Genomic DNA, 15,934 nt, shown 5'->3' on the forward strand with positions numbered 1-15,934 from the left:
TCTTGGAGATGGTTATTGCCCGATACTTGTGTGGTGCGAATGCTACTTGCCACTTGTCAGCCCAAGCCTGGATATTGTCCAGGTCTTGCTGCATTTGGACATGGACTGCTTCAGTATCTGAGGAGTCGCGAATGGTGCTGAACATTGTGCAATCATCAGCGAACATCCCCACTTCTGACCGTCTGATGGAAGGAAGATCATTGATGAAGCAGCTGAAGATGGTTGGGCCTAGGACACACAATGAGTGGTTAAGACCTGGAATGCATTGAGTGTGGTGGAGGCAGGTTCAATCGTGACTTTCAAAAGGGAATTGAAGAATTATATGGAGAGAGATAATTTTTGCATTGACATGAAGGGCTGAATGGCCTCGTCCTGTGCTGTAACCGTTCTATGATTCTAAACAACTCGTTAATCTGTCTCTGCCATCAGGAAACAGCTCACATCTATTGTACCGGAATATCTTTGAGTTCTTTTGTGAGCCAAGGGATGAGATAGAGGCTGGGGCGCAGGCTGCGAGAGAGGCAGAAAATTACACAAAGGTGCATTGTACTGACCGAGTTAAAGTGTCACTCTGTGTGCTGACTCACTGTAAAATAAGGGAATTTACTGATTGGTATTGGGTATTGTTCCATCAAGTGTTTGCTTGGCCTGCCTTCAGAAAGGCTGAAGGAATGTTTGTGCGAAAGACACAGAATTCATTCCGATCACGACGGGATGCTGTTGACACGGCCTTGAGTTCCCGCTGTCATCCAGGTGGGTGAAGTGCAGGATAAGTCCAATCCCATAAAAGTAAGAAAGTCGTACCACTTGCAGGAGTGACTGAAGCCACCGAATTTGTAACCAGGGATATGCAGTATAAAACCAAAATGGGAACGCTAAAGCTATAACAATGGCTACCAACTGCTAGAACATTGTCTTCAATGTTGAGGGCCTGTAGAAACGCAATTCAGGTCATGCAGTGAATACAAAAGAGATTTACAAATATGCGGCCACAGATGAGAGGGTGGGGTTAGTAGGGGGGGAGATGAATGAGTTATTTTTCATTAGACAAAAGGCGATTTAAGAGATTTAGGTCTAATTGGGGTGGCGTTCGTAATTAGGATGTTATGATGAAATAAACCAGTAAAACTAGGTTCCGCTGGTTGATGACTTGGTAACTTGTCATAAATTAAATGCGAGATGAGCATTTGGGAAAATTTTCTTATGCAGAAAAGACCCAGAGCGATTTGAGCAGATGGGCAGGGGAAAAGGACATGAGTTGGAGGAGTTGGAAGGCATACGAAGGTGCGTTGGAAGTGATGTATTTTACGGTGGCAAAAGATGTAGCAAGTCTGGAGGGGTTGGGAAAGAGAATTTCAAACTGAATCGCTGAGATGCCAGAAGTCACATTGTGCGGAACTGCTATGTTAGCCTAGACGATGTGCTTAAAACTGGGAGTGCAGCTTGAATTCATAATCCAGTCCCAATCCCTGAAGAATTTAAAACAAACTTCACTTAAAACCATATCTTCACCTGAACCTGATAGAAACGTTGCAAAGTTTTGTTTGGTTATCTCCAGGGAGATTTGGTTGAGAGACAAACCAAGCCACACATTTCCAATGTGAATCTGATTGATTTAGTGATGTGCATGAGTGGCAGCTCCCATTAAGTTCAACACGTCCTCTTTAATTTATCTAAGCTGATTAACCCAGGCTTTGAGGGCAGTGGCAAATGAAAGGTGTCTGCCGCTTCGTTACAACTACAGCTGCCCACAGATTTTTCAAAGGACTTTTGCGCTACAACCTATAACAATTCGAGGGCCGTTTCAGCACTGCTCCCTCTCCAGTGGATCTGCGACCTGTGTTAACAGGACCAGCAACAGTGTGTCTCATCCACCAATCGGATTGAGAAACCCTCACTCATTGCACGCAGGGCAAAGTGTTAGAGTATTTAATTCAATGTAGAATCATGTCGTGGTGTGTTCCAGTTTACTCAGGGAGTCCAAGTTGCCGTGGCAACATGCACTTTTACATGCCCCTGTCAGAGTCTGGAGCTATGAATGGTGATGGTGGAGGCTCCAATTCTTTCCATCACATGGCTAACCAGGAATCTCTCCCACTCTGACCGCCTGGCGTTGGCACATGCTGAAAAAATTTGCAGATTGACACTCAACCTATTTGGCCATGTTATGGACACACTTTCCTTAGCCCTCGAGTCCTCAGGTGGGACTGGAACCTAGAGCTTCTGGCTCAGAGAGAGAGGCACTATCCACTGTGCCTAAAGACCTCCTGTGAAGTCCTGTATAGAAAGCAAAATAGAGAGGTAAATATGCTGGGATAGAGAGAGAGAGAGAGATCAGAAACTGAAAATAAGTAACATAATTTAACTTTTATTTTTAAAAAACTACAATTAAAATCCAAAAGCATGAAACTTCAATGTTAAAGATTGTTTCACAGTAACTATGACTTACCACGCTTTTAGAAGTTGAAGTATACATGAATAGGCAAGCCGTAGCTTTCTCTGGCTATCTAGTGGGAAAGTACTGCAACTTCAAGCCCTTCGTGTGTTTGAATGTTGAGTACCTCAGCAGAGTACCAGTTTAGCAAAAATTGTGGAAGATCAGAACGGGGACAGCAACTTCCTGATTTCCGAGTTTGACTGTGCATGTGCAGACTCCGGAAGTTTCTGTGTGAGTCGCTCCTTTATGACGATGAGTGCCAAAAGCCTCACGGTTATTCCGACTGCAAAACCCAGCACGTTTCGTTATTCAAAAATCGACTTTTTGTTTTCAGGGAGATGGACAAAACCAGTCAGCTCCCACGGTTGGAAAGCATAAAGAGAAAAGAGTTAACTACAAACTTAAAGCTTTGAGATGTCTATATTGTTTTCAATAATTTGGCTAGTATATTCACTAGGAATGGATTCGTTGCTGCAATTGTTATAATTACTTATCGATTATTTATTAAGAGTGGTGAACATTCCAAAGGCATTGCACACGTTGGCACCATTGTGAGCACAATGTCACCTGCGCTAATGTCACATGACAGGGCCACCTAAAGGAAAGGTGCAAACCCAGCTTTAGAACAACATCAGATGAATAAAAATCTGAAAAATGTTCCTCTTTTAAGCAAAACAACTATGGAAGTTTAAAAGATCTAAGTAGAACATTGAAACTGAGTAAGGGAGGGACATCAGCTTGAGGAATGAACAGAAACACAATGGTGACCGGTTGTCAATTGAGTGTGACGGTAAATTTAATATAATGGTCTCGTGACAAAGTAACTGGAAACAACTTAACAAATAAAATTACAGGTGCGGATGGGATTCCCAAACATGGAGAAGCAAATTAATTGTGAACATACATACGAACAAACTAGGAGCAGGAGTGTAGGCCATTTGACCCCTCGAGCATGCTCCGCCACTCGATAGATCATGGCTCATACTGAAATCTACATTCCCGCCTACCCCCGATAGCCTTTGGCTCCCTTGTTAGTCAAGAATATCTCTACCACTGCCTTAAACAGACTCAATGACCCCGTCCCCCCCACAGCTCTCCAGGGAAGAGTGTCCCAAAGATTCAGAACCCTCTGAGAGACAAAAATATCTCCTCATCTCCGTCTTAAATGGGAGACCCCTTATTTTAAATCTGTGTTCCCTAGTTCTAGTCTCTCCCACAAGGGGAAACATCCTTTCAGCACCCCCCCTCCCCCTGTCAAGTCCCCTCAGGATCTTACATGTTCCAATAAAATCACCTCTCAGTTTTCTAAACTCCAATGATACAGGGCCAATTGTCCAATCTATCCTCATAGGATAACCCCCTCATTCCAGGAATCAGTTGAGTGAACCTTCTCTGAACTGCTAATAATTATATATCCGTCCTTAAATAAGGAGACCAAAACTGTACACAGTACTCCAGATGTGACCTCAGCAACTCCCTGTACAACAGTAATAAAACATCCTTACTTTTATATTCCATCCTCCTTGCTCTAAACACCAGCATTCCCTTTGCCTTCCTAATTACTTGCTGTAGCTGCATACTAACTTTTTGTGATTCATGTACTAGGACACCCAGGTCCCTCGGTACCACAGAGTTCTGCACTCTCTCTCCATTTAAATAAGATGCTGCTTTTCTATCCTTCCTGCCAAAGTGAACAAGTTCACATTTTCTCAAATTATTCTCCATCTGCCAAATTTTTGCCCATTCACTTAACCTGTCTATATCCCTTTGTAGACTCTTTATGTCCTCTTCACAACTTAGCCTGATGTCTGCTGTGGGGAAGGTGTTAGAATCGATCATTAGGGAGGTTATAGCTGGGCACCGTTATGATCCCAGCTGATGTTACTACTGGACAAGCCTGATTCCAGGGTGGAAGCCGACTTGATAGATCCTAACTTTTATTTTGTTTAGGTATGTGGAGAGTGGCTACTGAACAGAGTCACAAGAATCAGCTTATGAACTTCTAACAAAAGAATGAAACACTTATTAAACAAGAAAAGATAAACTATATCTATTACAATATTCCTTCACCTAGAACTATTCCTTTACAGATGTGTACAGATTTGTAAGGATAACACAAGTTACAAAAACTATCTTATACTCTAATGTTCACAGTAAGTGCACAGTCCATGTAAACCATTAGGTGACCTGTGATCAGACACACCACACTCTGAAGCCAAGTGACAGATGCCACTCCAAACAGATGCTATGGATCTTTCCTCAACTCCCCCCACTCATGTCTCACCGTGAGCCAACTGGTCTCACTGAACTCCGTCTTTCATACGCGGATTTCCAATCTCCATTTTAGAAGGACTCGCTTTAGAATCTTTTCCCAAACGATGCTTTCTCTCAGATGACTTCCACGAGGCTCCACCTCCAGAGTTTCGAACTCTCCTTCCACACACTCCCTCTCACATGCTCAGCCACGCCAACAGAACACGACTGCTTCACTTGCCCATATTAAAGAGTTACAGACCTTCAGCTGTCTCTTTGGATCTTCTGACTTCTCGCAAGCCTATATTGCTTTAAATCTCTGTCCTTTAAGCTTGGAGTCTTTTCTCTCTTCACTCTTATTCTTCAGCTAGCGGGGGCCGTTTCCCATTTCTTGGCAGAGTCTCCCTTTTCCGTGCCACTTTCGCTTGAGGTTTCCTGCCCCGATGTGGAGGACGGTGCCATTTTGTGCAATCTGTATTGCTTGTGAATCTCTTGCAGCGCTTTCCATGGCCAGCGCTATCTCCAGGGCCACTTTAAAATCCAGATTCACTTCGGACAATAATCTTATCTGAATAGTGTCCTCTTTCACATCATACACTAAACAATCTCTGAGCTTGTCGTTCAGAGTCGATGTTCCATTAGCTGCTTCAAGTTTGCCACGTAGCATGCAATTGTCTCACCAGGGGCTCTATTTTGCGAATTAAACCTGAACCTCTGCATCGTGACTGAGGACTTGAGTTGAAAGTGGCCCTTCACGAGGTCCACCAATTCTTCGAAATTCTTCAAATCTGGGGCACTGGGTGCCATCAAACTTCGAATCAAGCCATAGGTTTTGCTCCCACATGTATTCAAGAGGATCACTCGCCTCTTCTCTAACCGCGTAATGTCGTTCACTTGAAAAAAGAACATGAGGCATCCTAAGTGTTGAGGCCAGTCGTCTGTGGCTGGTTCAAAAGGATCAATTCTCCCAATTGTAGCATTTTGCAAGAGGATAACTTTTTCAGTTCTAATGGAGCTTGCTACTTACAATCACTGGGTGAGGTACTGTGCCGATTTCTTTCTAACTTGATTTCTTCTGTTCAGTCCCATTTTATCCTCGTCGCCAGTTTGTTGTAGGGTGGCCAAGTTGTGCTATTAGTATTTGAGTTGAACTGCAGACACTTCTTAGTTGGAAACATTCTGAAGGATTTTCCCCTCGGCGATTTGGGGGCGGGGCCCGCTCGCCGAGGGAAAAGTGACACGGGGTGACGTCGCGAGGAACCCCTGACGTCATTCCAGTCCATTTAAGTCTTCAGGAAGGCGGGCGGACAGCAAAATCAGCTGTCCGCCCGCTGACCTATCAATGGCCAATTAAGGCCATTGACAGGCTAATTAACCTTGTTAAAGACCCTGCCCGTCCAAGCTTAAGGCTGGCGGGCAGGCCAGGAGCCCCAGCGGACTCCAGATTATTCATGAAACTTCATCCACCGGCGGGATGAAGTTTCATGTCCGTTTTTTAAAACTTTAATAAACTTTATGTGTTTCTTATTAACATGTCCCATCTTGTGTGACATTGTCACATGAGGGGGACATGTTAATAATTTTAATATTTCTCTATTTTTTGACTTTTCTTACCTGTCAGTAAACTCCCTGAGACAGCACTTTGCCTCAGGGAGCAGTGCGCGAAACTGTGCACTTTGACAGTTGGGGATTCCCTCTCGCTCCTCCCCCGAAACAGGAAGCTGGGCGGACCTTAATTGGCCCGCCCACTCAAAATGGCGGCAGGCCCCGTTTTGGTGGCGGGGATCAGCTGCCCGCTCGCCGCCGAGCCAGTGGGGCCCGCTCAGCCATCGAGGGCTAAATTCTGCCCATTAATTTTATTTACAATATACTCAACAGCAACTACATGTGTGCATTCAACTCCAACTCTATATCTACACTGCCTGCTGAGGTAGTCCACGCAGCTCTCTTATTGGTTACTACAGATCATGTGATCTTTCCTAACCAGTATTATTCTTAAAGGTACATTACACGCTAAATAAAACCATAATTACTACAGTATGTAACTTGCTTTCCTATCTATCTTTGTATCATCAGCAAATTTAGCAACCATACATTCAGTCCCTTCATTGATATTAGTTGTAAATAATTGAGGCCCCAGCACTGATACCTGTGGCACTCCACTCATCACATCTTACTAACCCAAAAAAGACCCAGTTATGCCAACTCTTCGTCTCCTGTTAGCTAACTAATCCTCTATCCATGCTAATACACCATGAACTCCTATTTTTCATAGTAATCTTTGATGTGGCACCTTGTCAAATGCCTTCTGGAAATCTAAGTACAGCACATCCACAGGTTCTCCTTTATCCTGCTAACCTCCTGAATAATCGATTCTAGCACTTTCCTTATGACAGCTGTTAAGTTAACTGGCTTTTAGTTTCCTACTTTCTGTCTCCCTCCTTTCTTGAATAGAGGAATCGCACTCGTTATTTTCCAATCTGATAGGATCTTTCCAGATTCTAGGGAATTTTGGAAAATTAAAATCAATGCATCCACTATCTCAGCAACTACTTACTTTAAGACTATAGAATGAAGTTCATCAGGACCTGAGGACTTGTCAGCTTTTAGTTCTAATATTTTTTTCAGTCCCCTTTCCCTGGCGATTATAATTGTTTTAAGTTCCTCCCTCCCTTTCACCTCCCAATTCGCACTTATTTCTGGGATGTTACTTCTATCCTCCACAGCGAAGACAGATACAAAACATCTGTTCGATACATCTGCCATTTCCATATTTTCCATTATTAATTCCGCAGACTCCCTCTCCAGAGGACCAACACTCACTTTACTTACTCTTTTCCTTTTTAAGCACCTTTAGAAACTCTCTCTATCAAGTTAAGATAGTAAAGCGGTGTGAAGTGTTCCATACGCAGCATTAAAAAGTCTGTTGAATGCTCAGAATGGAAGCTGGGGTAAGCTGCCACCTCCCAGGTGCACCAGGAATTTAGCTGTGCTCCCCATGGTGGATTAATTTGCTGCCAGGCTGTGCTGTACAGATAGAAATTGGCAATCACCACCTCCCCTCTACTAAAACAACAGAATTAAAGTTGCCCCACCATAAATGTAGCATTCAAAATTCCCTCACTCCTCCAGGTCCTGTTGTATCTCCCCTTGCCCTCTCCACCTCTCTGAGTACCAGTCAAAGGCTGTTGCCCCTCCCCATCAGAATAAAACATTCAAAAATTACTGTAATAATTATGGTTTTATTTAGTGTGTAATATACCTTTAAGAGTAATATTTGTTAAGAAAGATCACATGATCTTTAGTAGGCGAGTAGTGCAGGCTACCTTAGTAGTTAGTTGTGTAGAGATAGAGTTGGAGTTGGAAGCACACCATAGAACCATAGAACACTACAGCACAGAAAACAGGCCATTCGGCCCTTCTAGTCTGTGCCGAAATATTATTCCGCTAGTCCCATTGACCTGCACCTAAGTCCATAACCCTCCAGACCTCTCCCATCCATGTATCTATCTAATTTATTCTTAAAACTTAAGAGTGAGCCCACATTTACCACGTCAGATGGTAGCTCGTTCCACACTCTCACCATTCTCTGAGTGAAGATGTTCCCCCTAAACCTTTCCCCTTTCACCCTAAAGCACATGTAGTTGCTGCTGAGTTCCTTGTAAATAAACTTCAAGTGTCCACCCAACAAGTGTCTGCTGATCAACTCTATCAATAGTATCAACTTGGCCACCACTCACAACATTTACCTTCTCCCATCTGAAGTAAAACTGGAGATCGTCTTTCTGTTGAGGTAAAAGCGGCACTCTGAAACCCCAGAAGCCATTTCCACTGAGAATAAACACCACTTTGCCCCCTTTCGTCTTGCTGTCAGTAGTTTTCTGGGGTGGTGGGATTGGAAGGGATTGAAAAATTAGAGCATGAATGGAGTAGACATTGTAGATGACTTAAAATGGATGATCTGTGTTGAAGTTAACAAACTGGATTTGAAACTGTCTTAACGATGGGAAGAAAAGGTGATAAATGGAAAAGCTGAATCCTCTAAAGGAAGGTCATCTGTATTGCACTTGCCTTAATAGTTGCTCTATGTTCTTTTGTGATGGTGGTATGTCACACTTTCAAGAAGTAATACACGCTCAGCTGTTATCTTGACGTGGAATTTGTGCTAAATAATGCATAACCACTTAAACAAAAATAGCGGCATAAGGAATGAAAGAACAGATCAAGTGATGCATACCAACCACCCAGTATATAGAATCAGTTACTTTCCTGAAGTCCTGAATGATGAAATTGGAATTACACAGAGTGTTGGGGTTTAACTCACTTCACATCTTATCCACAGTCCCAGCAGTCTGAAGAGCTGGATCATAGCCATCTCTATTTACATAAAGTCAAACTGCACCAGTAAACAGAGAAGATTAGGGTGACACTTTTTTTCATTTCAGAATCAAAAGCTCTTGATTTTTATTTGTTTTGGAGAATGGATAAAAGAATCCCGGAGTGATTATTTGCAGTCAGTGTACACCCCTCCCCCTTTTCAGTGCTTCCTGTGGCTGTTACCTTATATCTGAATCGACATCAAAATCCATTTGACATTACTTAACCCATTTGCTCAATTGATCCAGATCCTTTCACATGTTTTTCACAGGAAATGTCACATATTTGTAGTACCATTTGCAAATTTTATAAGATTGGCAGTAGCACTCCCGAAACCATGAATGAATATTGTGATTAGAAAGCCACTTGAACAGACTGAGTATCCACAGTCCCCTGGAGTAGAGATTTCCAAGGATTCATAAACCTCTGAATGATGAAATTTCTCCTCATTTTGGTCCTAAATGTCTGTCCCTTTATCCTAAGACTGCGACCCATAAGACCATAAGACGTAGGAGCAGAAATTAGGCCATTCGGCCCATCGAGTCTGTTCTGCCATTCAATCATGGCTGATAAGTTTCTCAACCCCATTCTCCCGCCTTCTCCCCGTAACCTTTGATCTAGACACCGCAGCCAGGGGCAACAGCCTCCCAGCATTTACCATCAAGCCCTCAAAGGATTTAAATGTTTTAATAAGATCATCCCTCTTTCTTCTAAACCCCAGAGAACATAGGCCTATTCGACTCAATACCTCCTCATGGGGCAATCAATCCACTCATCCCAACTTTGCCATACATTGTATTTATCACACTCAGCACCGTAAACCGCATCCCCAAATGTTGTTGCTTGTGGTCTGCTGCTGAAACATTCAACCAGGTTTTTGTTAACTGCGGACTCAACTATTCCAATGGTCTTCTGGCCGACCTTCCACCTTCCACCCTACGTCAATTTGAGCTCATCCAAAACTCTGCTGCCTGGATCCTTGACTTGCAATAAGTCCCGTTCACCCATCAGCCCTGTGCTCGCTCGCTGGCTGACATTGACTCTCAATCTGGCAATGTTGCAATTTAAAAATTCTCATCCTTGTTTTCAAATCCCTCCACGGCCTCGCCTCCCCCTATCTCTGTAACCACCTCCTCCTACCCACAACCCTCCGAGATCTCTGCGTTCCTCTAATTCTGACCTCTTGCGCATCCTTGATTTTAATCGCTTCACTGTTGGCGGCCGTGTCTTCAATTTCCTGGGCCTTAAGCTCTGGGATTCTTTCCCCTAAACCTCCCCATCTCTCCACCTCCTTTTCCCCTTTTAAGATGCTCCTTAAAACCTACCCTCTTTGACCTAACACTTGGTCACCAGTCCTAATATCTCCTTATACGGCTTGATGTCAGATTGTGGTGAGAAATGTTTCTGTGAAGCGCTTTGGGACAGTTTACTATGTTAAAGGAGCTATTTGGATGTAAATTGTAGTTGGTAGGTTTTCCTCCTTGAAATGGTGACTCTGCAGCATCATACCATCGTGCAAAGCTTGACACAGGGGTATGATCCAGATCTCCGGTTTGTTGCTCTGGCTCCTCCTCATCATTGTACTTTACGGCCATATGTTTTCTCCTGGATTGCAAAATATCTGACTCGAGATAGGTTGAAATTAACGTTTAAAACTTGCTAAAGGTTTCATTGTAAGGTTGTACTAAGAATGACACTGACAACCTATTTAAGATTATCAGTCGGGCTTGCAGTGTGGCTCACTTACATGTGCTAGGAGCCACGTATGTTCACAGATGGGGTCCTGTCCTTTGCAGACAGAAGGAACATGTCCACAGTTTGTATCTTTTTTCATCCAAACCAAAGCTTTTCCAGGTATTTTTGTTTTTGTTTTGGATTTCCAGCATCCACAGTTTTTTGCTTTTATCTTAGTATTTAATTGACTGCCACTTCTCTTCAAGAAATGCCTACCTTGAAGAAGTTTTGTTCTTCTCTCCGTCAGGATTTTCGTATCTCTCTTTTGCCTTGTTCACCTTCATTGCTCTCCATTTGTCTCCTAGTGTTTGACAAGATGTTTACTAAAACCCACTTTCCACCTATCACTGGCCCTCTATCCAGCTCTTCTTGTCCCCCCCTCCTCTCAAACCAGATTATATTTCACCTCTCTTCTATTTTTACTTAGTTCTGTTGAAGGGTCATTCGGACTCGGAAACGTTAACTGTGCTCCTCTCCACAGATGCTGAGTTTTTCCAGGTATTTTTGTTTTTGTTAGGGAACAGTCATTCCCTGGTTCATTCCCCAGGGCAATGCCTTGACCAATCAAAGTCGACCTGCCTGGTTTGAATTTGAACAAAGCCGGGCAGCTAACTGCTCCGTGTTGCATTCTCCATGGCAACGCCTCCACCAATCAGTGTCCACTTGCCAACCAATCAGCACTCTCTTCTCATGCAGTATAAATTGTTATTCCCACCTTACGGTTTGGTAATTTCCTGCATAGCTGTCCTGATGAGTGCAGCTTGAAAAGTTTAGACATGTTGTCTCTTTTTACAGCAATACTCAAGTTCTGTATTACCAAATGACCATTTATAAAAACGTAAATCCAAAAAAAACTAAGAGTAAGGAGGAGAACTAACAAACTGGATTGAAATAAAAGTATTCTGTCAGCTGCCAACTTGTTTTGTTACTAAGCTGGGAAGATAGTGCTAAAATCCTCATATAGTAAACACGTAAAGGCTTAAATAATTCACAAAAACATCTTTAATCATTTAGTGTTAGAAATCACTGCAAATAGCTTTCACTGCAGATCTTTCTTTCATTTTCTCTCACTTGGCTTTTGTGCGTGCAGTCTCTCGCACACTATCACTTTCTCTTTCTCATCCTGTCCCCCTCTCGTTTGCTGACTCTCTCTCTCTCTCTCTCACAATTGCTCGAGTCCCACTGTTAGAAATTTCACCTGGGCCTTTTTGCGATTATTTTTTTCCCCCCAGCTCCTGTAGACACGTTCTGAGAGCGGGAATGCATGGTGGAAGTGATTCCCACCCTGTTCCTGTAAACTGCAATACCTGAAGCACACTGTGACAACTTCAACTTGGCTGGGTTCCCAGCTCCTTGTTTATGTATTCTGTTCAAGTGGGCTGCAGTTGCAGGTTTCAGTCGGCTCCTGTGGCACTCCAGATATCTAAAGTCCGCTTTGACAACCCCATGCTACAAGACAACCAGGCAGAACATTTGCAAGGTAGCAATGATGTAAACATGGCAGCAAGGAGAAAAAAAAAATCAAATATTATTTTCAGCGTTTTGTGCCGTTTGAACCAAGTGTGTTTGGACAGGTTTTTTTGTGTTGTGGGGATGTGTTGCACTGGATTATGAAGATGTTTGAGCGAATCTGATGCTGAGCACTGACACTGGTCAGAGTTAATGTGCCAGGCAGCTCAGACCCTGACAAATAATGTGTCTGTTCATGATCTACTGCTGGTCATTATTCTAACAGGGCTGATTTAAATCTGTTTTTTCCTAGATTAGTTTTCAATTACAATATTAAAATCAATTTGTATCCCTTGACCTATTTACCCCTTAAACAGCAATAGCAATGTACAAAAAAAAAATTATGTTTCCTTAATGCCACCTTTTTGTTTTTAACTTTTTTAGGGAAACAGTTTGGAAATGAGTTCTTTAATGTATAATAATTATTTATCCTTGTTTCCACTAAAATGCTTATTGAATATCTTCTTTATTGCCTCAACATTGTAGACTTGACCTACCAGTGAATAAACTGATTGGAAGCTCCACTGCAAAGCTAGCTCAGCTGAAGCAGGTTGGCATTGGGTTCCATTGACGTCAACCTTGCTCACTTAAAATTCATGAGCAAGAATGCGTTTTGTATTCTGCAGTAAATGCGCACCTTTAATGACCTGGTAATGAGATGGAAATCATTATTGAAAACTGACTAGGCTGAAATTTACTCTTTAGCATTCTTTCTAAACTTCAAACATATTTGACAAAGATTTAGTCTATGTTTGTGCTTGTCCACATGGATTTTTATTTCCGCAAAATACATTGGCAAATAGATTTCAAGCCTGATCTGTGCATTCGTGTCATGTCAAAGGAAGGAGGATGATGAAATATTTTGCTCATTGTGGTTTAGTTACATCTCAGTGAATCTTCAGCACTGGTTTTGAGTACACTAGTATGCAAGTGAGGTTCATTGTATATTTGGACCATCACCAGATGGATTCTGTAAGCAATACCGTACAGGATCGGGTTTCCAATCTTGGTACAGAGTGAATGGTATCAGTTGTTACACTACTTTCCAAAGCAAGACTGAACAACTGCAATAACATGGCTTGTTCTTGAATGCAGATTCTGACTCTCTGGACTCTCTGAGTGGGTTTGAAACAGTAACAAGCCAGTCAACAGAGGACGAACCTTTGAACTGTAACAATACCAAGAGGTCAAATATGTCCGAGCAGGAAAAGCATGGCAGCAATCTGCCGCAAGCCAATGGCATTACAAAGTACAGGTGAGCCAGTAAACCAAACACTGAAAAACATAGCTTGTTAGATATTATCATAATTGTACCTAGAGCTCCTAGCCAAGCCATGCATGGGTTAGCACAGGGTATTTGAACAAAAGCGCTGAGAAAATTGGACTTTGTAGTCTGTTTCATGGATGGTGAGATCGATGGAAGCGGAGGACTTGGTTTCTCTGTCACATTTCCAGTTTTTAACCACAACTTTTATAGAATGTGGCAAACATGTTATGTAAATATTATTAAGGTGCCCATAGAAAAATATGCAGCGCTGTCGAGAAAACATCTTAGTCTATCTAGAATTTTTATTAAACTTGTGAAATGTTCGATACCAAGGTACCATTGTATTTTAAGAGGGCTAAAATAATCTTTATTTCGGCCTGAACATGCAGTTTTAATTTCTCTTTTTGATCTATACTTAAAGTTGGAATCGTTCAATCTATCTCACGGCAGGAATGTTTGACACATGGGTCAAATAGGCAAGCTGAGTTGAGAATACTTTGTGTAAGATGTTCGCCAAACTGCAAAGGGAATGTAACGGATTGCAGTGGTGGAAATGCATTTTTTGTTTTTACCTTGTAGCACATTGGAAAGACTAAATTTGATTGCAAGGCCTAAATTTTAATGAACTGTAAGAGATGCTCAGATCTCTGGTATCACCAATGGTGTTCATTCTCTTGGTGATCTGATTACCTCGTAATTGCTTGCTACTGTGTTTTTAATTATAGTGTGTAGATGTTTAACTTCAATTATTATAAATATAATTTATTGTATTCAGACTGTATCTAGCAAATGTTAAACAGTTAAATGTTAAATTAAGGTATTCCTGTCTCCTTGCTCGCGAATATTTTGAATAAGTGGCATTGTCTGTTTTGTACAACTTGATTTCAAAATGGCAGTATAGTTGATTCAAGTTAATTTCTGTATTGGCAAAATAGTTTGGTTGTATTAATTAGGAAAGTATACTGATTGTATACTGTATAGAGCAGAGTCTACCCAGATTCATATAGAACGCAAATACACATTAATGAGATTAGAATATCGGCAGCTTATTTATTGATGAATTTGTGTGTTGAACAAGGTGTGGATTGTCACTACTAGAATATGGAATGCATCCACTTCTTGTGCCTAATTTCAGCATCGAGTGCTGCTGGGTTACAAATACATCCGTAATTAAACTCCTTGTTCTTTCCCCCGATGTACACACTAAGAAGAGGACACAATGATGTAAATTTCTCCACCACTTTTACTGGCTGCTAAGTAAATTTGTCAATTTCTGTCAAATTATGGGCCAGTCACTGGCGTGGGAGCACATTTATTCCAAGCTGAGTTGGGACTCATTTCAACTAAAGTCCTTACGCTTAACCGAGACTAAAGATCTTCAGCCCATCTGTGTGAGAATATTTGAACTCCAAGTGCAAAAAGTAGAAGGATAGTGGGCTAACTCCACAGTGCCTCCTAATCTCAAATACTCATCCCCATTTTCCCAATCCCTCCACGGTCTCAACTCTTCCCATCTCGGAAACCTTCTCCAGTCCTTCAGCCCTCTAAGATCTCTGCGGCAGCGCCTGGGTCCTAAGCTCTGGAATTCCCTCCCTAAACCTCCCCGCATCTCTGCCCCTCTCTCATCTTTCAAGATGCTCCTTAAAACCTCTCTCTCTAACCAAGCTCATGGTCACTGTTCCAATATTGCTGTGCGTCTTGGTGTCAAATTTTGTTTGATAACGCTCCTGCAAAGTGCATTGGGACCTTTTGCGACCAAGGCGCTATATAAATGCACGTTGCTGCTGTTGGAGCAGCAGGGACTTGCATTTTTATTCATTTGTTACTATAGAAAATGCCAGATATCAGCAAAACTTATGTTACACGTTTAATAAGGTAGCGTTACGGAATCCAAGAAAAAAAATAAAGTTCATGGCTACAGATGAACTGGTTGAAATTAAATATCAATGTTTTAGTGTTGAAATGCCCCAAAGCTCATCATCGTGTGATGGGGCAGTCACAAGGGCAGGAGTTGGGCGAATGGGTGAAGTAACCCAAGATATCATTGAAAAATGTAGGTTTTTGGAAAGATGTGACAAGGGTTATTGCAGAGAGCTTTCCAGAGTACAGGGGCAGATTGGCTGAAGACTGCGCCACATGGTGGAGAAGATGGTAATGGCGAGAGAGAGAGAGTAATAATGTAGGGTGAGTCAGGATTAGGAAAGTGAAGCTGTGAGCTGGGCCGTGAGGCTGACGGAGATTGCAGAGATGAAGTGGAGTAAGGCCACAGAGAGATTTGTAAAAGAGGATGAGGATTTTGCAACGTGTTTGCTCCAGGCAGCAGCAAATGGTCAGCAGGAACAGGGTGTTAGGCAGAT

At 42.3% G+C, this 15,934-nt stretch overlaps 1 protein-coding gene across 2 annotated transcripts in view; it reads left to right on the forward strand.

Annotated features, from left to right (window-relative positions):
- osbpl1a (oxysterol binding protein-like 1A) overlaps nucleotides 1-15,934 on the forward strand; it is a 235,336-nt gene that overhangs the window by 157,766 nt on the left and 61,636 nt on the right. For both annotated transcript variants that reach the window (XM_078541166.1, XM_078541167.1), the window contains exon 17: nucleotides 13,406-13,565. In XM_078541166.1, coding sequence (XP_078397292.1) covers nucleotides 13,406-13,565 — 160 coding nt within the window. The remainder of the gene's footprint in view (nucleotides 1-13,405; nucleotides 13,566-15,934) is intronic.

This window comes from Cetorhinus maximus, chromosome 4, assembly GCF_964194155.1.
Source record: "Cetorhinus maximus chromosome 4, sCetMax3.hap1.1, whole genome shotgun sequence".
In the NCBI taxonomy this organism is placed as follows: Eukaryota; Metazoa; Chordata; class Chondrichthyes; order Lamniformes; family Cetorhinidae; genus Cetorhinus; species Cetorhinus maximus.